General features: G+C 32.2%; 2 protein-coding genes across 2 annotated transcripts; both read right to left on the reverse strand.

Moving 5' to 3' along the window:
* Positions 1 to 334: 334 nt before the first annotated feature.
* On the reverse strand, positions 335 to 6200 carry LOC148310907 (aldo-keto reductase AKR2E4-like). Its single transcript, XM_088257581.1, has 7 exons — positions 6098 to 6200; positions 5091 to 5177; positions 4225 to 4401; positions 3345 to 3461; positions 2698 to 2865; positions 1672 to 1875; positions 335 to 661 (listed from the first exon to the last, which is right to left on the reverse strand). The coding sequence occupies exons 1-7, from the start codon at positions 6152 to 6154 to the stop codon at positions 479 to 481; spliced, it is 993 nt and encodes a 330-aa protein (XP_088113707.1). The 5' UTR covers positions 6155 to 6200; the 3' UTR covers positions 335 to 478.
* Positions 6201 to 13964: 7764 nt separating this feature from the next.
* Positions 13965 to 24878, reverse strand: Polr3C (RNA polymerase III subunit C). The gene is made up of 10 exons (XM_088257564.1): positions 24592 to 24878; positions 24238 to 24492; positions 21591 to 21807; positions 20859 to 20951; positions 20079 to 20246; positions 19076 to 19229; positions 18249 to 18369; positions 17133 to 17207; positions 15175 to 15342; positions 13965 to 14124 (listed from the first exon to the last, which is right to left on the reverse strand). Exons 1-10 carry the CDS (start codon positions 24736 to 24738, stop codon positions 13984 to 13986), a joined length of 1539 nt encoding a protein of 512 aa, XP_088113690.1. The 5' UTR covers positions 24739 to 24878; the 3' UTR covers positions 13965 to 13983.
* Positions 24879 to 25096: the final 218 nt, after the last annotated feature.

Here is a 25096-nt window from a genome sequence, read left to right on the forward strand (position 1 = left end):
ACATAAATGTATCTTTATTTCTATTCCGTAAAAAAAACTAATTTGATGTTCACAAATGGGCAGAATGGTGAACGTTACACAAGTGTATTAAGTGATCGCTTAAGCCAGCCAAATACCAGGTCGTAAGCCCTGGGATGCTCAAAATACATGTTTCATATCAAGTTCAGATACTTAAAAAAATACATTTTATCCGAAGAGTGAATAATAATAAATAATATTAATACTGTTAAATAAAACAATATGTGTAATCGAAACACGTGTCACTATAGTGAAACAGAAATAGTTGTATTTACCAAGTAAAACATAGAATAAAAACGGAATTAAACTTCAGAAGTATTGCACAAAATCACATTTATTATTGAAATAATTTCGTATAATTTTTAAACAATTTTTATCCTAAAGAATGCCCCTTTCAACGCTATAAAAACATAGTAAGTACATTATCACTAACACGGCAATGAACCAGTATAACACTGCTTCAAGCGAACGGGTAGTATTTGTGGGACCTCCATTCCGGAACATCAATTAGACGATAATCCTTGTTGAAGTGGTCAATTTGTTCAATCTCTTCTGGAGTTAGGTGGAAGTCAAAGATGGAAATGTTCTCAAGAAGACGAGCAGGGTTGCCAGACTTAGGAATTGGGACGATACCTCTCTCGACCTGTGAGGAGAAAAGATTATTAATTTTGAACATCTTGTGTAATTCATAATATTTTAAATGTATCGAAATACTTATTTTTTTAACTTGTTCGGTTTATATAATGTATAGGCAGTGGCGTGCACAGGGTTTAAAATCAGGGTAAGAAGTAGAAAAAACAGCGTTTTAAATTATTTTTTTAAACTTATCTATCATAACTCTAATAATTGAGAAAACTTGTAGTTTTCTTTATAATTAGTAGATGTTTTTTAAATTATCATTATTATCGTAGTTTTCCAGATTTTTCTCCATTCCATTAGAGTAGGCACTGCTTATGTGCCTATATAAATGCATGCTACTGGGAATAGGTATTATTTGAGTTTCCCAAACTTACAAGAGTAAAGAGATTCCTAATTTCCAAAAAGAAAAACGTATGAATCCTGCATACTACCAGTGAAAACATATACACTAGATAACATGGCTGTGACAAAAATAAACGCAGAGAAGCTCACAAATACACACAGTGATCCATGGAAAGAACCATGCTTGCCCAAGAGATAAAATAAAAACTGAATAAATTAAGAACAGAACCAAAATAGCGGATATCATGGATCGCTTGGCGAGACTCGAGTGGCAATGGGCGGGACATGTTGCAAGACAGGACCCATAAGATGAACCCCTAAAATTTTGAGACGGAAACCTTGGGAGAATAAAAGATAGGTCGTAAGACCTTTAAAAAGATGGTACGACGACATAGCCGCTGTGGGGGGTAAAAACTGGCTGCAAACAGCAACAGACCGAAAAAATGGAAAGATATAGAAGAGGCTTATATCCAGCAGTGGAGGACAGAAAGCTAAAGAAGAAGACCTTACTACCTTCCTTATTTACCTTCCCTATCCTTACTATCCTACCTGAAGACAAGCATCTAAAATAGAAGCTTTGCGGGTTATTCCTTTTTTTTAAATGAAATAATAGTCGTTTATTTTTTTTATTGAAACTATATTGAAGTTAAATTTGTAGTTGAATCGACTTACCAAGTATCTGAGAACAATTTGGACGGTGTTCTTGTGGTATTTTTGAGCAATGGCCGTGAGGGTGGGGTCATCGATGCTTGGCGGAGGACTCTTCTTATTCTTCTTGGCGTCAGGGAGGGATCCTAAAGGAGCATAACCAATCACGACGATTCCGTGTTCCTGAGCGTATTGAACCAACTTCTTCTGAGTGAGGTTAGGATTCACCTGAAACAAAAGCAACAGCAGTCAAAACATGAACCACTTATAACAAAACTTAAAATATTTGGTATTTGGGAACCAAATTCTTCCATACTCCAAATACTTTTTTTTATATCCCACAGATAAAAAAATTAAGACATTGAATTGCTAAAAAAATAAATTTAATCAATTATAAACACGTCAATCGGAGAAAAAAAAACAAAAAAAAACACAAGAAAAAAAATTAAATGAATTAAAATAAATTATTTCACCCACAAACATAAACAATAAAAAATAAGTGTAAGTCCCTCTCCAAGCACAAGAGTTGAGACTCTTTATTGGAGAGAACAGGGTAATGAATTTTTAGTTTGTAAAGTAGAAATGTCTACAAAATTAATTAAATTATTTTAAAAAAACATTTTTATGATTTAATATGGTTCATTCATTTCAATCAATTCATTTTCTAGGCATTTCTACTTTTGCAATCTTAAAATGAATAACGCAGTTCTCTCCAATAGAGACTAAGCTCATGTGCTTGGAGAGGGACTTACACTTATTATTTATTGTTTATCTTTGTGGGTGAAATTTTTTTTTGTTTTATTTTTTTTTTCTTCGACTAACGTGTAAGTCATTTAATTTTTTTATCATTAACTTAGTACTAAGTAGTGTGGTTGTTGATCATGGGTACAATTGGTAAATATTACACGTGTGAAAAGTGATCACTTAACCAAGCCTATGACGGTCGTAAACCCTGTAAATGCTATGTTAGAAAAATATATCCTTATTTCCCTTTTAAGGACTCACTGGTCTTCTGAATGCTCTTTTAAGTCTCTTATTAATCATGCTTACCTCAATTTGCAATGCAGCAGGCTGGACAGTAGCCACCTTCCGGATTCTATCGATTTGTTTTTCGTTGAAGTTTGAAACTCCAATGGATTTAGCAAGACCCAATTTATAAGCTTCCTCCATCGCTTTCCATGTATCCAAGTAGTCGGTCTCTCCAAACGTGAAATTTTTCTAAAAAAGTAAAAAATTGGTTGTATTTTCATTAAGGCGAACTATTCATAATTGGTGTACGTTATTCAAGTGTTTAAAGTGATCGCTTAAGCTAACCAAATACCGGTCGTAAAAACTGGGATGCTCAGACTTAAAAACCGTTTTAGTGTTAAAAAAAAAATTCTTTGAAATAGGTATATGGTTTTGAAAAGAAAAGACTAATTGAAAGGTAAAGATTAACATTTTTTTTTAAATCAATGCATATTATAAAAAATAAAAAAAATAAATACCAATACACGATGAATACACGTGTGTCTGACGCATACAGAAGTGTATACTTGAGAGTTCACCCTTAATTGGTTCTGTAATCACTGTCGTAATATCTATTCATTTTTTGAGTTTTAATATTCCAATGGTATTCGCGCCCTTTCTAGATGTTTTCTAGGTACCGCGAAATGAATGGGCAATAGTTATTTAATACTGATTTATGAAGTACTTACGAAGTCTTCAACGGGCCAGTGAATCAGGTAGAGATCAACGTAATCCAATCCCAATTTCTTGAGAGATTCCCTCAGAGCTGGGAGCACCAAGTCCTCCCTGTGGTGATCGTTCCATAGCTGAAATATAACCATAATATTAAAATATTGTGATTCCTCGGCACTTACTTTGAATAATTGAAAATGGCTCCAATCGGTAGAAACTTAATATCAACGTCCATATTCAACATAATCTGCCAAAACTCAATAGGTAAGGAATAAAATGGAATAGAAAAATCAAAACTCTTGCAAAACTTGCTATGCTGATCGACAGTTCACTTTCTAAAATTTCTCAAAAAAACTCAAATCGGTAGAAAATTTAATATTCTTTCGGCTACCGCCATTGGCTGAAAAACTTAATTTTTTAACATGACTTTTGCATACAGATCATACATATACTCATACACATATAATGTGTATATAAATATATATATATATATATATATATATATATATATATATATATATATATATATATATATATATATATATATATATATATGTGTATATAAAAAATTATACTTAAATACTATACTTAAATTGTACTTAAAAATTATTATTAAGCATACTTTTAAATCGAATACAGGTTGTCATAAATCACTGTCAAGTTATTAGATGTATCTTTAAAAACTTTAAAACTGGTTAAATTTAATTGTTGTTTCGGACATAAATATGCATATTTTATGTTTATTTAAATAAAAGTACACTAATGGAAAAAGCTAAATTCTTTCAATTGAATCGCGTATTTTTATGTTAAAACATTCCTACTATTTTCAACATTTCTATCTGTATCGATCTTGTGATGATTGAAATATTGTTTTTAAAAAATAAAAATAAATTGTACCTTCGTAGTGATGAACAAATCTTCCCTCTTGACTACGCCTTCATGGATCTTATTCTTGATAGCTTCTCCCACTTGGTCTTCTGTTTCATAATCCTCGGCCGTGTCGATGTGCCTGTATCCAGCATCAATGGCAGCTTCGACAGCTTTCTGCACTTCATGGGGCTTGCTACCTCCTTTCTGAAACCATTAGGTAATTTTTGTTTTAAATCTTCTAAAAACATAGATTTTATTTTTTGAAGGGGGCAGTGGTGTATTTAAGTTTTTAAAACAATATTATTGCTCGTAAATGCCAAGATTTCCATATTCTTCTTCATCTATGTTGAGATGTCAAAAAATAAAAATAAAATACTCTTAATTGGAGGTAATCTAGATTTGTGAGCAAGTATTTGGACACACTCAAAATGTTCAAAATACATAAACTGGTCAAATTATAAGCTAAAATAATAATAATAAAAAATTGATGTTTTCTAGCGTTTCTCATGTATATGAATTTAATCCAGGATTCGGACCTCACATACAAATGTAAGAGTTTCTTCTCAATAAAACCCATACATGACTCTAGTGAAATTCTAGTAAATTCAAGCAAAATGTTTCGAAATTGAACAATATATATGTATAGAAGTTCCGAGAATTTGAGTTGTGAGGTTGTCAATCTTGGGTAGAATTGGTGAATGTTACACGTGTTTAAAGTGATCACTCAAACTACCCTATGACGGTCGTAAGCCGCGTAAATACCCAGACTTCCATATTCTTCTTCATCTATGTTAAGATTTGATTTTTTTTAAATAGCTCTTAATTGGAGATAATCCAGATTTGTGAATAAGTATTTTTATAAACTTAAAATGTAGTAAAATCATGATTCTTACCACACTCGTTCCAAGACCAATTGCAGGAATGCGGCGATTATCATTCAATGTGTATGAAGGTACATCAGCGTGATGTGGTTCAGGATGCTGTGGAGAAAAAAAATGCTTTTATTTTTTATTTTTTATTTAGCTACTAAAATGTTTTTCTAATGTCCATTTTCTTCAATAATAAGAAAAATTAAACCTTATATAATTATATTTAAAATATGAAAAATAAGGTAATTTTTTTATTCATTTTCAATAATAATACGTTAGGACGATATCTTTTATTTTTATTATATTTTGAGGATCAAATTTTAATAAAACATTAAATCTAAAGTAAATATTTTAAAATAAAACAAATTTGCACGAACATTGTTTTTATACACCTTTATGACTTGAATATGTAATATTTTACATATATTATAATATGTTCTATATTATTTTACTTGCGTTAGTTTTAAAAATTAGAGCCAATTTTCGTATGATTTTAAATACATGTTTTTTCATAATTTGTTCAAAAATAGACAAAAAAAAAAAAATACTTTCATATTACAGAGTCCCTCTCCCAACACAAGAACTTAGTCTCTTTTTTGGAAAGGAAAATTAATAAATAGCTCTGTTTTTTATAACTGTATTAAGTAAATAAATAAAATTTTATTATATTATTCATGCAATTTAAATAAATTTTCTCAGAAAAAATATATTTGATCATGGTTCTTAACCCCTGCCTTGTTGAGTACATAACATTTTTAATTTTGTCAGCGACGAAACCCGGTCACTGGTCAAATAAAATAAAAGGTAAAAAGCTATTATGTTGTTTTGCATAAAAAATATAACGCTTTTGTGATATTATTAACCCAAATATCATGAATTATTATTTCTTTAAATCGTGTTAAATTAGATGTTGTTTTTCTCAAGTTATACATAAATTTAATTCCTCTTATTTTAGTATTCGTTCATTTATTTAATTAATCCCAGTTTTACATCAATCGTTTACACATTATAAAAAATATTTTATGACTTACGGCTATGGACGCATCCACAAACAAAAAGGCGAAGAAGAGACAAATTAATTTAGCCATTTCAGTAATGCAGATTGACCACTAGACGAACAGTCGCCTGGTGAATGAGAACCCACGAGAGTCTTGCATATTATATAAACCTGAGATGGTACTGAAGATGAATACAGAGTTAGTTAAAACAGAGGCAACAAGGCGAAAAGTAAAAATTTATATATAAGATAAAATAAAAACATTTTTATAATAATTTACATAAATACCACATAATTCTGAACAATGACAGCCAACAACCTGGATGACTTTGAACACTTTTTATATTTACTACATTTTGAGTGTGTCCAAATACTTGTTCACAAATCTGGATTATCTCCAATTATAGGAGTATTTTTCATATTATTTTTTGACATCTCATCAATGATGAAGAAGAATATGGAAGTCTGGGCATTTACGGGGCTGACGACCGTCATAGGCTGTTTTAAGTGATCACTTTACACACGTGTAACATTTACCAATTTTACCCATTATTGACAACCACACTACTCAATTTCTTGGAAGCTCTATACATATGAACCAATTTTGAAACATTGTTCTTGAATCACTAGAACTTCACTAGAGACATCTATTGGCGAGATAAAAAGAAGCTTTTTATTGGGCAGAAACTCTTTTATTAGTATTATTTATTTTAAATATGCTTCTTACCTTACGTTTTTCTCATTTATTTTTTTTTTAAATATGCTTCTTATGCCTATTTATTACACCTGTTAATCGTTTTTATATTTTGCCATGTATTAGTTTTGGTTATTTGAAAAAAAATTGTTACTTTATTTGTGTTCCAGTCTTGTTAACCTTAATCCCATGTCCCAAAATGAGAAATAGAAATTACTCATCGAGAATATTATATATATATATATATATATATATATATATATATATATATATATATATATATATATATATATATATATATATATATATATATATATATATATATATATATATATATATATATATATATATGACTTATATATGTAATATGTTTTGAATAATAAATAAATAAATAAATGCTTTTCGGAACTTTTCGGCTAAGTGCCCCCCACGAAGCATCACTGCAAAAAAATATACCTGTTACCTTTAAAAAAATTGTTGATAGCTTGCAGACACAAGACTCACCCTAGCGTGAGGTTCAGAGACATCTAGTGACCTCTGCAAATTTTAGACAAAACATCGTTGTTTATCTTCACGATAATGGCTATCACTTCTCAAACATGTAAGTATATAAAATAAATCCATACAAAAAAGTAGAACTTGATGGTGAGCAAGAAATGGTCAGCATGCTCGGCTGCCCTACTGGAGGTCCAGGGTTCGATTCCCAGGGAGGTGTCAAATGAATATAATTGATTTTTCACTCTATTACCCTGGACTGGTACCTGAAGCAAAGGGCTAATCACCTTTCCTTCGTGCGTTAACGATCAAGATAACACTGCGTTTATATGATGCAGTGCCCTACGCACCATCTGTTGCGGAAAGGGGTTTGAATGAATGATTTATTTTTGTTACTTTTCTCCAGACAGCATATGTCTATCTATATGGATTTCAGATCTGTCTACTTCCAATATCGATTTATGAATAGCACTTTTTTATTATTACGTTTAAATTTATAATAAAAATATTCTAAATCTTAACTGGTGTAATGGTTAGCGTGTTTAGCTACCGTGGAGGTCCTGGGTTCGATTCCCAGGGGGGGTCGAAAATAAATATTAGTGATTTTACACTCAAATATTTATTCAATATTACGCTGGACTGGTGTCCGTGAAGCGCAGTAGTGATCACCTTGCATTCATCTGTTAACGATCAAGATAACACTGCGTCCATGCGACGCAGTGCCCTATGCACCGTTGGGTGCGGACAAGGGTTAAAAAACTATTGAACAAATTTATAACTAACATTCGATTAGAATATATTATTTGAAAACTCGATATTCACCTTATTAAATTTGATGTTAAAGTCCTTCAAAGTTTATCAACTATTTCTTCTTCTTCTAACCCCTATCCGCACCCAATGGTGCATAGGGCACTGCATAATAGCGACGCAGTGTTATCTTGATTGTTAATTGCATGAAGGCAAGGTGATCAGCCCTGCGCTTCTTGTATCAGTCCAAGGTGATAATAAATTAATATGAGTGTGAAAATCGGCCATATTTATTTTGACCCCCCTGGGAATCGAGCCCGGGACCTCCAGTACGGTGCTACGGAAGTACGGAGGTGGACATCATCAACTATTTAGGTACAACATTTTGAGTGTGTCCAAATACTTGTTCACAAAATCTGGATTATCTCCAATTACAGGAGTTATTTTCATATTATTTTTTGACATCTCATCAAAGATGAAGAAGAATATGGAAGTCTGGGTATTTACGGGGCTTACGACCGTCATAGGCTGGTTTAAGTGATCACTTTACACACGTGTAACATTCACCAATTCTACCCATTATTGACAACCACACTACTCAAATTCTTGAAAGTTCTATATATATGAACCAATTTAGAAACCTTGTTCATGAATCACTAGAACTTCACTAGAGACATCTATTGGTGAGATGTAAAGAAGCTTTTTATTAAGCAGAAACTCTTGATCACTTAAACCAGCCTATGAGGGTCGTAAGCCCCGTAAATGCCCAGACTTCCATATTCTTCTTCATCTTTGATGAGATGTCAAAAAATAACTATTTAGGTGCTTTAAAAAAGTTTGACAACCATTTTCGTAGGTACCTTTGTATTTTTCACCGATGGCAAAAATACTTTAGAGCAGGCTGATGGCACTAAGAAGAATAATAACATGTACCAAGTACCAACGCATGTAATTTGTGTTATTGTTGAAGAATACCATGTGCCTAATGTAGTCCGTATCCAAACAGGTATTACAAGATTAAACCAGGTTTTTTTCCGATTACATAACAACTAGTTACTTCGTTATTTTCCAGGCGTGGATCTACATATCGCTCACTCCTTTCAAGAACGTCATAAATCAAAAAACTTGATTTTTCAGGAGAACGTTTTTAAAGTTTAAAAATAAAATACAATGTATTAAAAATAAATATCAAGCCACTTATTGAACTTTTTACTGTGCAACAGATCTTTTTAAGTAAAACCTGAAGGTTTTTTCTGCATTTGAAAAATATATAGTATATTTAAAAAAATAATTAAACAATACCTTTTCTTAAAATGCAAAAATGACACTTTCCGCCCTGTAGCGGGTAAATATTAAGTTAAAAATATGCCGCTTTTGCTGGGATATAGTACATTTTCTGGGCATTCCGAAAACATGCACAACTCAAAATTGGCGATTTTTGATTTATGACGTTCTTGAAAGGAGTAAGCGATATAGGTAATACATAAAAATACCATAAATAAATACGATTCTGGGCATTCAAAAACAAAACCTGATTTTTCAATTACTAAAGGGTGACAAATATTTGAATTTTAAAAAGTTTATCTTCGAGATTCTTCAATGATACTAAACAATTTCAACAAAACTTCAAATATTTGGGAATTAAATATTTCAATAAACTCCCTAAAGAAATTTTAAAAACATAGAAGATATAGAAATTCTTAAGAAAAAAATTAATGGCCATTACTTATAAATCTTGAAAAAAAATATAAAAAAGACTATTATACCATTAATTATATAAAACATTAAACCTTGAGTGTAAGTCCCTCTCCAAGCACAAGAGCTCAGTCTCTTTTTTGGAGAGGCACAGCGAATCTATAACTATAAGTTTGCCATATGTATAAATGTTTAAAAATTGTATTTTGTTGTACTTAAAAATGTAACTATATAAAATAAATAAATAATAATAACAAAATTACAATATTTAAAGTATGTTCTAACTTTTATTGTTTGTTTGTTCAAAATCATATACATCTCCTAAAGTTATTCATATAATATATATTTTGTAAAATCGAAGGTAAGGAAAACATGAGAAAAGGATCAGGTGAATAGTTGAGGCGGCAGAGGTAGAAGGAAATCAAGGAAGGGATGATATAATTAATAGATAAGGTAAATAAGGTTCCAATAAATATATACATACCACAAAACTGATCACCTTACCTTCCCATAGTTGACGATCAACTTAACGTTGCATCATGTACCATTGGTCGCGAATGAGGTTTTATTTATATATATATATATATATATATATATATATATATATATATATATATATATATATATATATATATATATATATATATATATATGTGTATATTTATTTATATATATATATATATGTATATATATATATATATATATATATATATATATATATATATTTATAAATATATATATATATATATATATATATATATATATATATATATATATATATATATATATATATATATATATATATATATATATATATATATATATATATATATATATATATATATTTATACAAATATATAAGTCCTGGGCAAAACCCGATTATATTCATCGTTTGTTCTTTTTTCGAGATATCTAACAAAATATAAATATATCGTAATAAAACAACATGCTTTTATTATTCCTACAAAAAGCGAAAAATTAAAATAAAATGTCTGCCTCAATATGAAATAACAATATCATAAATAAACTTTGATATCTATAGGTTAAATTTGCATTCCAGGAATTATTATTGCTGTTCAAAAATTTGCAAATAATAATTTTGTAATTAAAAAATAGCTACATGGATGTCACATAAACTATTGTAGCTTAGACAAGTACAAATGGGTTAAGTCGAAAAGTAAATTTGCATAAAATCAATATCTCGACAAAGATGAATATTGTAATAATTTGAGTAAGTTTTTTTCTTTAATTTAACAGATACATTCTATATTCTTCTTCATTGAGATGTCAATATTAAATAACTCCTACGTAGACAAACACAGATTAGTGAACAAAGATTTGGACATACTCAAAATATTGAGAGCGCTATTTTCGCTCATAATATTTAAAACTTAAAATACTATCTCAAGGGCACTTATAATGACATATGTAGATGTTGAAATAATGATGATGTCGGGTTGTGGTCCCGTGGTTAGTGTCGCGGACTCTTAGTCAGAGTTTCTCGGCTCGAACCCACTCCACCACAATTTGATACCTATTTCTGATAATGAGCCGAAATGGAAATATTTATGTAAATAATAAAAACACAAATATTTCTCTTAAAAAAAAAATTAAGGTCAATCGGTCTCGGGACATCCAATTAAGCGGAGTTTGGAGGAAAAAAAGAGCAAACGTATTATTACTCCTTCTCTCTAGTTCCGAGTATTCGAGTTTCAACCTTTGTAAGAGCACGACGCACAAAAGCAAAGTTAAATAAAAAAATATATAAAATTGAAAAGTTGCAAATCGTAAATAATATAAAGTACTTGGTAGTTTATTGTGAGGTGTTTTTATTATATTTTATCAAATAATAAAAGTGATAAGGTGATTAAAAGATATTAGAGGTTAAAATAAAATATGGAACAAAGTCAAAATAAAGGAATGGGTGAATGATCAAGAGTTAATTTTATGAAAATTGTAAAATGTTCATATTCTTATGTTTTCTCTCTTTTTGTGTGTATATTAGGTTAAAATGGTTAAAAACAATGAAAAATGTATTAAAAAAGAACTCCACCGACAAGACACACAAGGTGGCTTGGTGGGTCTCTACATTTTTTTAAAAAAAGAGTTATATAACATGGCTAAATTCCATTTTATAACCATTTTCAATCTATTTTCCAAATATCGCAGCAAAATAAAGATTATTATATTTATTATATTTGACTTAACTCTGTCTTCTTTCTTGCTTATTAATATATGTATATCGAAAAAAACCTGTTTTCATTTTATTATTTTATAAACCTTTCCACTACGGGAATCCCCTCAAATATATTTTTTTTTAAGAATTGAAAACCAGTTTTTGTATTCATAAATATAAGTTAGGATTTAATTTGATTCACGTGCTTTTGATCTAGTTTACATAATACGACAAAACAAGTAGGTGTAAAAACATAAAAATAAAATAAAATAAAAATTAATTAATAAAAATTAAACTTTCTTGTAATTATCTCGCAACTGTTATTACAAATCTTTCCTGGATATTTTTTGCAATCAAAGATCGCATTTGGCTTCATAAACAGAGCATTGACGGGTCCTTCTGACGTCATTCGCCTTCTTTTTGGATCAAATTAATATCATTGTAGACCACATGGAATCGTCAAATCATCTTTAGCCTCGTCATCATTTCCCAACATTACAAATTATTTTTTAAAAGTTATGTCAACATTATCTTCTTCTTCTTCTTCTTTCAAGTCCTTTGTAGTCTTACGCGCTAACCACAACACTACAGAGGCAGACAAAAAAGAGTAGAATTTAATTATCATATAAAGAATCTCAGAATGAGGAAAACATTATACTGATGTGTGTTGAATACTTATTGCTTAAATTGCTTTGAATCCTTGGAATTGTCAACTTGTGTAATGTGTATATCGCTCACTCCTTTCAATAACGTCATAAATCAAAAATCGTCAATTTTCAGTTGTGCATGTTTTCGGAATGCCCAGAAAATGTACTATATCCTAGCAAATGCGGAATATTTTTAACTTAATATTTACCCGCTACTGGGCAAAAAGTGTTGTTTTTGCATTTAGAAGAAAAGGCATTGTTTAATTATTGTTTTAAATATACTAAATATTTTTCAAATGGAAAAAAAAACCTTCCGGTTTTACCTAAAAAGATCTATTGCACAGTAAAAAGTTCAATAAGTGGCTTGATATTTATTTTTAATACATTGTATTTTATTTTCAAACTTTAAAAACGTTCTCCTGAAAAATCAAGTTTTTTTGATATGTGACGTTGTTGAAAGGAGTGAGCGATATGTGTGTATGTATAATGACTTTAGGTACGATTTATTATCCTTAAATTTATGTCCTCAGATAAGTTCCAAGGCCTCCCATTATTTAACTGTAATTTATTTATACTATGTGTACATACAAATGTTATATACATACTTCTTATGTATACTTACATATTAATACACTAAGGGCGTTTGTCCACTACACAGAATTACATGGAATTTTACCATCCGGCACGTCAGTTAGCATTTTAAAACGATGATTGGCTTGGATTGGCTTGTGCTTTCGACCATCTTTCTTCGGATCGGAGCTCTTGATCGGTGCGCGAACACGTTACGCGTAAATTCGATTAAGCTAAACTGTCGTAGTCGCTTTCATTTTTCAAAACCGGACTACCGGACCGTAAAATTCCGGGTAGTGGACAAGCTCCCTAAGAATGAAGGAAGGTATTTCTACCCGTTCGATTGATGATTGATGCTTAAGGATGGGAAGAGTATTTTTACATTCTGCACTGGCCTAATTTCCAAGTTATAGAGTTATTATTCAAAGAAGGAATTATTTAATGTTTTTATATGAATACTTTATACCAATATCTTTGTTAAGGTCTAAACTATATGTACATAATTATCAAATCCCGTCACCAGCGGTCCGCAGGCGTAAAAAACACCCGTCCGAAATATGTTAGTATTAACTTATTGTCGTCAGGTAATTTTTTTTATCAACCCCGACCCTAATTATACTTAGACAGTCTGCCACCCGACCCTCGGTGTACTAATCACAAGCACCGCAAACCCAATTCCGATCTGTACAATGTTTTTTTGCATCTCTCGCGCTCTACCAAAAGTAAGCGAATAGAACGCATATATGCATCTTCCGCTCTCTACCAAGAGTATGTAAAAGACACTTTTAAGTGTTTCCCGCAAACCATGTGTTAATACACTGATTTTGCATATAAAACACTTAGATTCTGACATTGCGAAAAGTATAATAAAACAATGTTTTCAAAAAATATATTTTTTATTTATTTTGATAAATAAAATATGTCTGCAAAAGAAACATTGTCTCATCAAGTTGAATTTCCGCACTACTGAGTTTCTTTATCATTTCTTTTATCCTTTCCAAAACCACTTTTTCCGGGGGTGTAACTGTCTCTTCAATCTAAAACACATAAAAACAAAGATTATTAAAACTTAAACACTTGTATTAGACCACTAATTGAGTTTAATTTAATTTCACACGACTAGTTTCAAAACCTACAGATGTTTTCATCGACATGTGATCACAAAAACTAACAAGAAAAAAATTATTCAGGCTTATTATAGATTAATTTAATGATAACTAGATTAATTTTTAATAATCAACATTTATTCCACAAAGTTAATGCCAAATCAATAAATAATATATGTTTTTAAAGGATATCTTAACATATTGGTTACAGTAAAGTTTTGTTAGAAATGTAATTTGACACGGGCGATATTAGATTGCATCAAAATAATGATGACAGAAAAGAACCAATAATATTTTTGTATTTTAGTAACACCTATCCGCTGCACAGCAAAGCAAACATAACATGAAATTAGACGTTGAAGATGAGTTTTTTGTATATGAAGTTGATGACAACCGAAATGCACAAAAATGTACACACCGCCGCAACATAAGGCTTCTGAAGTGGACAAATATGTGCACACTGGCCCGTCATAAAGTTTCTGAAATGCACAAATATGTGCACGCCGTGAACAATGTTAATTGTCAATGTTTGTTTCTTATTTTCCGCCTTATTACTGAGGGTTGTGACCCTTGTGGAAGCAATGACTCTTCTCCAGTTATCCCTTGACTACGCTGCACGTAGCGCTCCGATGTGCCTGCTGCTATCTTAACTTGATCGGTCTATCATGTGGGATCTTCTTCTCTCTCTCTTCCCCTCCAGGCTACCAATCATAACCAGTCATTCTAGGCTATCCTCATTGTCACAAGCTCAGTGTCCAAAGAACTAGATTATCACCAAGTTGGAATACGATTTGCCCAAGCAGCACTCGGAGTTATCAATGCAACAAAAATGCATCTAAAATAGACGCTTTGCGGGTTATTCCTTTAAAAAAAAACACAAACTCCTTGCCCTTGAGTCACGCGAGGGATAAACTGGCAACTGGTTACACAAAAATACAACTTCGGATGACGCAAAGGTTTAACAAATTATGAAATACAAACATCTTGGATATTCTCTTCAGGTTCTCCTCTCATCCTCATTCCATGAACAATGGTATCCACTCTTTGCTGTTTTTCTATCATTCTCTTATTGGAAAACCTCTCATGGTCTCTTCTGGTGACCGCATTGTATAAAGTTTTGTAAGTTAACTCCAACACCATATTGGCAACCTATAAATGCAAAACGTTTAATTTTAAAAACACCTATTGTTCATATAATTCAAATTAAATAATAATAAAAAAACATTATATCGGTATGATGCGGGGTTTAATGCACCTATACACTATTAGTTAGCCTCCATAGTGTAATGTTCAGCATGCATGGCTACCATATTGAAGGTTCCGGGTTCGATTCCCAGAGGGGGGCAGTCAAATAAGTATTAAAAAGTGATTTTTTCACTCTAGTATTTATTCAATATTCCCCTGGACTAGTACCTAACCGGAGGGTTGATCGCCTTTCCTTAATGTGTTAACAATAAAGATAACACTGCGTTTATGTGATGCAGTTCCCTTGCACCATCAGGTGTGGATGAGGGTTTGAAGAAGAATACACCACTGGGTGCGGATAAGGGTTAGAAAAAGAAGATGTTGAACCACATCAAAACACTGTTTGTGGAGCACAGATGGGGACTGGACATATGGCAGCACTGAAGTTAAGTATTGCGATTGCCAGCGAGTTGACTGGCTTACATCATCTCTCCAGTATTGATGGGAAATCCCAGTTAACCAAATTATGGTCGACCAAAACCCGGGTCAACCGAATCAGTTCCACAAACGATTGTGTTTATGCATTAATGAATTTTTTAATTTTTTAATTTGGGAATTTAACAGATCAGTTACATTAAGTTAAACTTATATTTGAGTATTATATCTAATTACAAAATTACCAAACCTGAAGAGGGATGGGAAGGAGGAAAAGATATATTATATAATATATACTAAAACATAATATAATACATAAAACATTGTATGATAGATGTTCGAATAGTGAAATATGGAAAGAATGCAAAGCTGAGACAAGCATTATCGATAAAATTAAGAAAGGTGTGTTGAGATGGTTTGGACATGTAGGACGAATGAGTGAGGAAAGAACGGTAAAACAAATTTATGAGGCGAATGTAATTGGAAAAAGGAGCAAAAGAAGACCGAGAAAAACTTGGCACGATCAGGCATGCCAAATACTTGAAAGCAGTCAGGTTAGGAGTCGAAACAATCGGCGGGTGTGTATGAGGAGATACATGAACGTGGAAGAGGCGAGGAATGTTTGCAAAGACAGAATGGTGTGGCGTTCTATTCTCTCTGCCTACCCCTGCGGAGAAGCGGCGTGATTGTTAGTTAGTTAGTTAACTATGTAGTTTTTGAAAAAATCTTATATTTTTAGTTCCATTTTTGTGAAAAAAAACAGCAGCAGTAAGTGTTTAATGCTTTTTTGCCGGTAGGGTGCTTTTTTCACCTCATTAAATTTTATTTCATTAACGAATACATTTATTTTACAAATTATTATGCGCGTACACTGACTAGCAAATCGCTCACTCCTTTCAAGAACGTCATAAATCAAAAAACGTGATTTTTCAGGAGAACGGTTTTAGAGTTTAAAAATATAACACAATGCATTAAAAATAAATATCAAGCCACTTATGGAAGTTTTTACTGTGCAACAGATCTTTTTAGGTACAATTTGAAGGTTTTTTCTTCATTTGAAAAATATTTAGTATATTCAAAAAAATAATTAAACAATACCTTTTATTCAAAATGCAAAAACAACACTTTCTGCCCTGTAGCGGGTAAATATTAAGTTAAGAATATGCCTCTTTTGCTGGGATATAGTACATTTTCTGGGCATTCCGAAAACATGCACAACTGAAAATTGACGATTTTTGATTTATGACGTTCTTGAAAGGGGTGAGCGAAATGTATACATTTATAACTTAAATTATGTAACAAAGAATAAGTATACATACATGATTGAGATCTATATGATACAAGTAAAAGGCTTTCGATGGACCCGCATTACCAGATGCATTCTTACGAAGAACCTAAAGAAAACAAAAACAGTATATTTTATATGTTTAAAGCACTATTAACTTTATGATATGGTAATATAACACTCTCCTTATCATTCATCGTTCACTTTGTGTAATACCACTTAAAAAGACTACTTCATGACTGCCGGTTTCTACGAAGTCTGCAGTTGACTTGATAATAGAATGGTTAGAAAAGTAAAGTTCAATAATAGCCAAAATGGTGAATGTCACAAAAATAGTGATCGCTTTACACACAAGTGTGTAAAATGATCACTTAAGCCTGCGAAATGCATTAAGTCATAAGCCCTGGGACAAGGGTGGCCAACCCGCGGCCCACCGGGTGCCTTCTTGTGGACTGCGGAGCATATCACAATTTTTTTTCTTTAAATGTAAATAAAACCACCAAAAGAACACACCATCGTGTGTAGTTTGTATCATATCCTATATATGGAAGTATCTCATTTTCGTGACAATTTCTTCATATACCAATATCCGTCTTAACAAACAATCACAACCCGTGACAAGAATGTTTGATTTGAAGCATTTGGAAAACTGTAATTCGTCATCAACAAAACAGTTCTGACGAACAATATCAGACTTCTCATTAAAATTTATTTTATTTTGTTTACTTTTTATTATTATTTTTAATATTGCCCAACTCTAGTCTAATAAATATTTTTGATTCTCATTTTTGTTAAATCTTCTTAAAAAACAATAGATATACATATTTTTGTTTGGTTTGAATAATAAAAGAAATTTTGTTTTACGGCCCGGTTGGAAATCTCATTTCTAAAATTTGGCCCGGCTGCTGAAAAGGTTGGCCGCCCATGCCCTGGGATGTTCAGACTTGATTGCTTTTCCGTATAAAACCGAAAGATGCTTAGTTTCAAGTTGAGACACTCATAATTGGTATTTAAATCAACTAAATCCCAAAGATCTATCAATCTGAGTCAAAATGGGATATGGAAAAATACATCCTGCAAAGTTTCTTACGTAGAGTGGATTATGAGTCGAGAAAACATTGTATTAGCTCTACGTTATATTTTTAATCACCTGAATGTCAATGAAATGTTCCTCTAACAATCTGTAGGTGAGCTGTTTTGCTTCTTTAGCGGGAAGCATCGCATTCCTTTGTATGTCCTCTTCCTCGATGAATTTCTTAGCTTTAATTAACCTGCAATACAAAATACAAAAACACTAATCAAAATATTTTCTCCGTACCTGACAAAGTTTAGGAATACAATTTGCTTTGGCTTTACTTAACACACTAAGGATGGGAAAGGTATTTCCCCCCGTTCGGTCGATTGATGCTTAAGGACGGAAAGTGCATTTTTACCTTCTGCGCCGGCCTAATTTCAAAGTCTTTATTTAGAAAATATTTAATGGTTTTATTTATTGTTTCGGCATTTACTTTGTGGTAAGATAAGATGAAATTATAAATGAAAACACCCATTTTTTACCAATTCAGTTATATTTATTTTAACAACTAGTTTCTGAAGTATCTGTAGCTTCTGAAACTAGTCAAACTAGTAAACTAAAGTGGCAAAAAACAAGTGTTTTCATTTAAAATTTAATGTTTTCTCATGAAAGTTATGTACCAATCTCTTTGTTAAGGTCTAAATCATATGTACACAATTATCAAATCCTGTCGCCAGCGGTCCGCAGGCGTACAAAAACACCCGTCCGAAATGCGTTAAGGTATGTTTATTATATGCTTTTTTATTAATTTGTTAATTAACTTCATAAAGTATTATACACTAGCTGTATCTTGCCACGCGATGCTGTTACGGAGGCGACACCTTTTGTCTGCCTCCAAAGTGTAATGGTCAGCACGCTCGGCTACCCTACTGGAGGTCCAGGGTTCGAAAGACATTACTTGCCTAAATATCCTAGCAGCTTTAGTTCCTAATCTTTCCTGGACTATGGAGCAGAGGGTGTCCCACAGCATCAGTTCAACTGCTCGGGAGGCCTTCAGAGTGTACTGTCCTCCGCCAGCTGACCCTGTACATGACACAACTCCGTTTGTGCTCTCCTCTGTAACAGGGAACAAGGATTACTTAGTTACTTCTTACTTCAACCTTCTTCTTATATCCAGTATTCTCATGTCCAGTAGATCTCCCTTTTGGACTTCCACAGTTCTCTGTTGGACGCGACTCTTTTCCAGTGCAGACCCGCCACTTTTTTATCTACCTTCAGTTGCCCATTTACCCCGTATAAAATTTGTAATTTTAACTAATTTGTGTGAATATAAACCTAGAGTAAATTCTGTAATCTTAAGTTATTTTTTAAGCATAATCTTTGAGAAAATAAATGTGAATCATTCAAGTAAGTTTAACGATTTATTCTTTTATCCATTTAATATAAAACGCAACTTCTGAGGAGATAATGGAAACGTGGATACCCGTAATCAGTGCAAAACGCACACTTCCACACATCGGGTAAACACGCTTCCACAATATCATCGGACCATCTTGTCTGGGGCCCACCCACGCTTCTGCGTCCAGTTCTAGGCCTCCCGTCAAACACCTTTTTCGTCCATCTATCTTCAGACATACGTGCCACATGACCTGCCCAGTTCCATTTTAGTTCTGCGATTCTTTGAGCCACATCTGTTACCTTGGTTATTTCCTGTATCCAAACATTAGTTTTTCGATCCCTCAGGGATATGTTAAGCATTCTTTTCCCCATTGTGTTACCTGGAGTTTAAATATGATTCGTTTTGTTAAGAAACAAGGATTATTCTTGGTTAAATAAGACCAAGTAAACAAATGTGTTCATGTAGACCAAGGTCAATGATGCAGTGCTCTATGCATCATTGGGATGCGGATAAGGGTTTGAAGAAGAAAGAGTAATAAACTTCTTAGTGATGAAAATGATTCTTACCCATAACTCTAAGATATTGCTCTAAGTATTGCAACAGTAATGGATGATCAGAAGATGACCTTTTGCAGTAGTCTTTGAGTTCTACGAGCGGAATGGGGTTGGAGGTAGCTGCCCACGGGTCTGTGCGAAGATACATTTGCTGTAGAAGATGGCGCATCAGTTCGCCACCTACAAAAAGACAATACAACTCATATATTTTGACATCGTAGGCCATTCCTTTGTTTGCCACATTTGAAGAAAATCCAGAATCCCAACCAGTTTTGATCACAATCGAAGACTCTCTTTTCCAAATCTCCCCCATCCTTTTAGTCAAATTAACCGGTTATCTGCCTTAAGCATGTTTACGCGCTCTCCAATGCCGTGATCGCCAGGCCAGCCATACAAAATTAGTATACTTGAAATATGGAACACATATGTACATATTTAAAACCACACGGTGTTCAATTTTGGAAAGTATTTATAATATCCTTGAAATAAACATGCAAAAAATTAAATTATGTTTGCTTTTACTTTTATTAAAATGTTATGGCGTACCGGAAACGGCCTTAATTATATCTCCTGGCACTTAAAGGATTAAAATTATAAATTAATTAGAAATTCAAAGCCTACAAGCAATGATCTTTTCCTTGTTTTTTTCCGTGGACTGTAATTTACTTTTTACATTTAGATATACAGAATTCAGATAATCCATTTTGATTCTTTCTACCTGTCTCTGCGATAAAGCAGCGTAATGGTTACTTAGTTAGAAAATTTTTTAAAAAAATAAGTGACAAATCATACCACATTCATCAATGCACCTTGTCATAGCTGTGACCATCAGCTCATCCCGGAAGTCTTGATGAAATCTATCCAAGTTGCATCTCCAGTATGTGACTGTAAGATTGTAATAGTAAATAAGACATGTATTCTGCGATTTCACACAACTCTGGTCCTAAGCCTCAACTATGATCCTAAATCTAAACTATGGTCCAAACCTTAACTACGGTCCAAACTGGAGCACACACATATCACCGAACGTCTGAAATAAATGCGATATCTAGTGATCTGTTGCATTGCACCGAACATTCAGTAGAAACAAAACTGAACATTCTTTCAACTAAAATGTTTTAATGATTTATTAAAGAAAATGTTTGATGGACCATAGCGGTGCGCCTTACAACCTATGGTTGAGAATTTAAAAAGATAATTTATCTTGCCGCACCCAATGGTGCATAGGGCACTGCGTCATATAAACGCAGTGTTATCTTGATCGTTTACACATGAAGGAAAGGTGATCAGCCCTCCGCTTATTAGAATACAAATAAAATTTCTGAAAAAATCCCATTACAATTTATCTCAAGAAAGAAATAACACATCCACATATAAAGCTTACTCCTGCTTCTTATTCATGAGCCCTCTGTCCTCCACTGCTAGATATAGGCCTCTTCCCTTTTTTTCCATTTCCTTACAAAGTTTACATCCGAATACAATTTGCGCACAGACAATAATGTTTATGAAGAAGAAAAAAAATACCATCTTTGATTTCAGCCTTTTCATCGCCATCGATAATTTGCGAGATAGCTCTGATATCCACCTCTGGTAGCATTTGTTTGTTAGCTTCGGAAGACACGAGAATGGGGACATCAGCTTCTATGGATTCCTCCGTGGGAACAGGACTCCGATGTATGTAACCCGCAGTCACCAAGGATATCAAATTATCTCTAAGACATGTGGGCGTTACATTTCTTTCCTAAAATGAAAAGTATGTGATACATTAAATGCCTTATCAAATGTCCAGAAGATTATAGATTTGGGTATCATCTTTGATGATAAATTGTCATTTGCAGCGCATATCAATGAGATGGTAAACAAAGCTTCTAAAACTCTTGGTTTTGTGATTAGGGCAACAACGGATTTTAAATCTATTGATGTATTGAAGTCCCTGTATGTTGCCTTAATTAGAAGTCAGTTGGAATACAGCGTAGAGAGAGTACAACACAAGTTCCTTAGATATAATAATTTTAAACTAAATATACCCATTGTTGAGTTAGATTACAATTGCAAAATGAAGCGGCTAAAATTAATAAATCTTAGTGATAGAAGGGTAATTACTGATTTGGTCCTGTTATATAAAATTCTTAAAAAATTTTTGGACAACCCTGATCTCCTAAATCAAATAAAATTTAGCGTGCGTCCAAGAGGTACTAGGCAAAAATCTTTTCGCAGTATTTTTACATAATGCCATGTTCTCTCCGATGCCAATGCTTTTGAAAGTATAGATTTATTTAATATATTGTTATCCACCTTGAAGTCTGTACATCCTCAGCATTTCTTCTCCATGTTATAATGGATAAATTTAAACACTGTGTTTCACTCTCTCTCGTTGCTCGCTGATAGTGTGTGAAGGAGACGTGTATTTACCAGTGCTTACTATTGTTATTTTATTATTATGTTACGTTTAAGACTTTTTATTTCTCTATTAGTGTATTCATTAGTGTATTTTTATATTAGATATTGTATATATGTATTACGTTAAAGGCATTAGCCGTTCAATAAATAAATAAATAAAACAACAGTACAGTCGTTCGTCACGAATTACATTCCTAGAATTTACTGTGAATATCAAAACTGAATGTCAAAACATTTTTCTCAGTCAAGGGATCACCCTTATACAAACAAATAATGTATGGTCAATGGGAATATATAAATAGAAAATAGGATTACGAACAAATTGCCATTGTTTTATCATATTAAATTTGAAAACGTTTCTACCAGTAAAACGATATTGAATGATAACATCTGTGAGTACTGAGGAACTATTTTTTAAGAGCTTTTATCCCATCTGCTCCTATCCGAACCCAAGAACAAATAATAATTTATAAAAATGATACTTTACTGAAACTGACGAGGTCACCAAATATATGGTGTTGTGAAAAAATAACATAATGCATCTTTTACGATATGAAAAATAAAGTGGTTAAATTTATTTATATTTTTGGTTCATTTACACATATCGCTCACTCCTTTCAAGAACGTCATAAATCAAAAATTGTCAATTTTCAGTTGTGCATGTTTTCGGAATGCCCAGAAAACGTACTATATCCCAGTAAAAGAAGCATATTTTTGACTTAATATTTACCCGCTATAGGGCAGAAAATGTTGTTTTTACATTTTGAAGAAAAGGTATTGTTTAATTCTTTTTTTAAATATACTTAATATTTTTGAAATGGAGAAAAAACCTTCAGGTTTTACCTTAAAAGATCTGTTGCACAGTAAAAAGTTCAATAAGTGGCTTGATATTTATTTTTTAAACATTGTGTTATACTTTTAAACTTTAAAAACGTTCTCCTGAAAAATCAAGTTTTTTGATTTATGACGTTCTTGAAAGGAGTGAGCGATATGGTATGTATTCAAAAATTGTAAACAGGCATAACCTCTGCATGGCTATACAATATAATACAATATACACTATGATATGAAAGTAATAGTAATAATTTTAAACAAGAAAAAGCTAAAAAAAATATAAAGTTAAAAATCAAGAAAACAATAAAAATAAGAAATATAAAAATAAAAAACAAAAAATAAATTAATAACAAAATTTATAAGATCTGGACTTCTTCAGTGAAATCTGGATGTAAACAATCACTGGTCAATAAACGGATCGAAATCTTATCTCATTTTTGGTGTAATTTTATTTTTTAAGCCATGATGATACATTTCTGTTAATAATTATTCTGTATATTTATATTCTAACAAACCAACCATGGGATATTTTTTCAAATAATACTAAGATATTAGTGCCTGGGCACTGCTCACTGCCTATGCATCGCTATAAGATAAAATGCATTGCATCACCGTATTGTTGATGTGGACAAGATATAGGGGATGCAAACCATACATTATTTCAGTGTCTGCTCACAGCAGAGAAGGAAAACTTTCTAAATAGCTTAACACGGGCAGGAATCCAACTCCCCACCTAAGTATCCACCCTTATTTCATAACCTAGGATTGCGTTCATAATGTCTAAAATGATAAAGCTTAACGCATTTCAACTATGAAAAATGTTTTAATTGTTATTATTATTTTGTTTTTAATTAAAAATAAGACTTGACACTGGCAAAAACATACTCTCACTGGGTGACAAATAAATAATAAAAAATATAACAGTGCAAAAACTAACCTTGTCGTCTTTAGTCTTCAACACAATGTTTATTATCAATTGGGACACAGTTATGGAGCCTTGTTGTAGAATTTCCTCGACAATGAGCTCAGATTCGAATCCATATTTATTTTTTATTAAAAATAGATACTTTGGATACCTCAGTAAGCAGAGCACATTATCTTTAATCAACTTGTAATCAGCTGAACTCTCATTTTTCCCCGGTTCAAAAGTAACGAACCCATACTTTATTAATGATCGTAGTGCTTGTACAATCTACAAAATTAATGACACACAAAGAAAGAAAAATTGTGATGAACGATTTATCAAATATATGTCATATTAATATCAAATTTATTGTGTATAATTTTATACCTGAGTTCTAGGTAAGTTAGTTGTTTTTGCAATTAGAGGAATCGGTTTACTACCAAATCTACACAAGTCACTGCCAACTTTTTGCACTATCTCTCCGAAATGATCAAATAAAATACGTGAAACGAGGCTGCCTAGTTGAATAGACATTCTGCATATAATAGTTTATTCAATTTAAGAAATTAAAGGGAAACAAAAATATTTAAAAACACTTAACACAGTGCGTGTATTTACATGAAAATAACCTTAAAATTTTGACATGCGATTGACAGCGGCACTAGTGTTGCCATAACTTCAAAGAATAACTTATTTGATAGATAACTTTTTTTTAAATGTTTTCTCATATTCCCAGCGAGACATTTTGGAGCGAAGTCATGCACGAAACCCTACGAAATTGATTGAAACCAGCATGCTCATAATAAGCAAACCTCTTCCACCCGCGCTGCAAGTAGCATGCCCGAATATCGAACGGTTGTAGATTTTTGGGCTTACTCAAAATGAGCATGCT

Source organism: Brachycentrus maculatus, unplaced genomic scaffold (genome assembly GCF_059751285.1).
Source record: "Brachycentrus maculatus isolate JH-2025_06_01 unplaced genomic scaffold, ASM5975128v1 h1tg000085l, whole genome shotgun sequence".
In the NCBI taxonomy this organism is placed as follows: domain Eukaryota; kingdom Metazoa; phylum Arthropoda; class Insecta; order Trichoptera; family Brachycentridae; genus Brachycentrus; species Brachycentrus maculatus.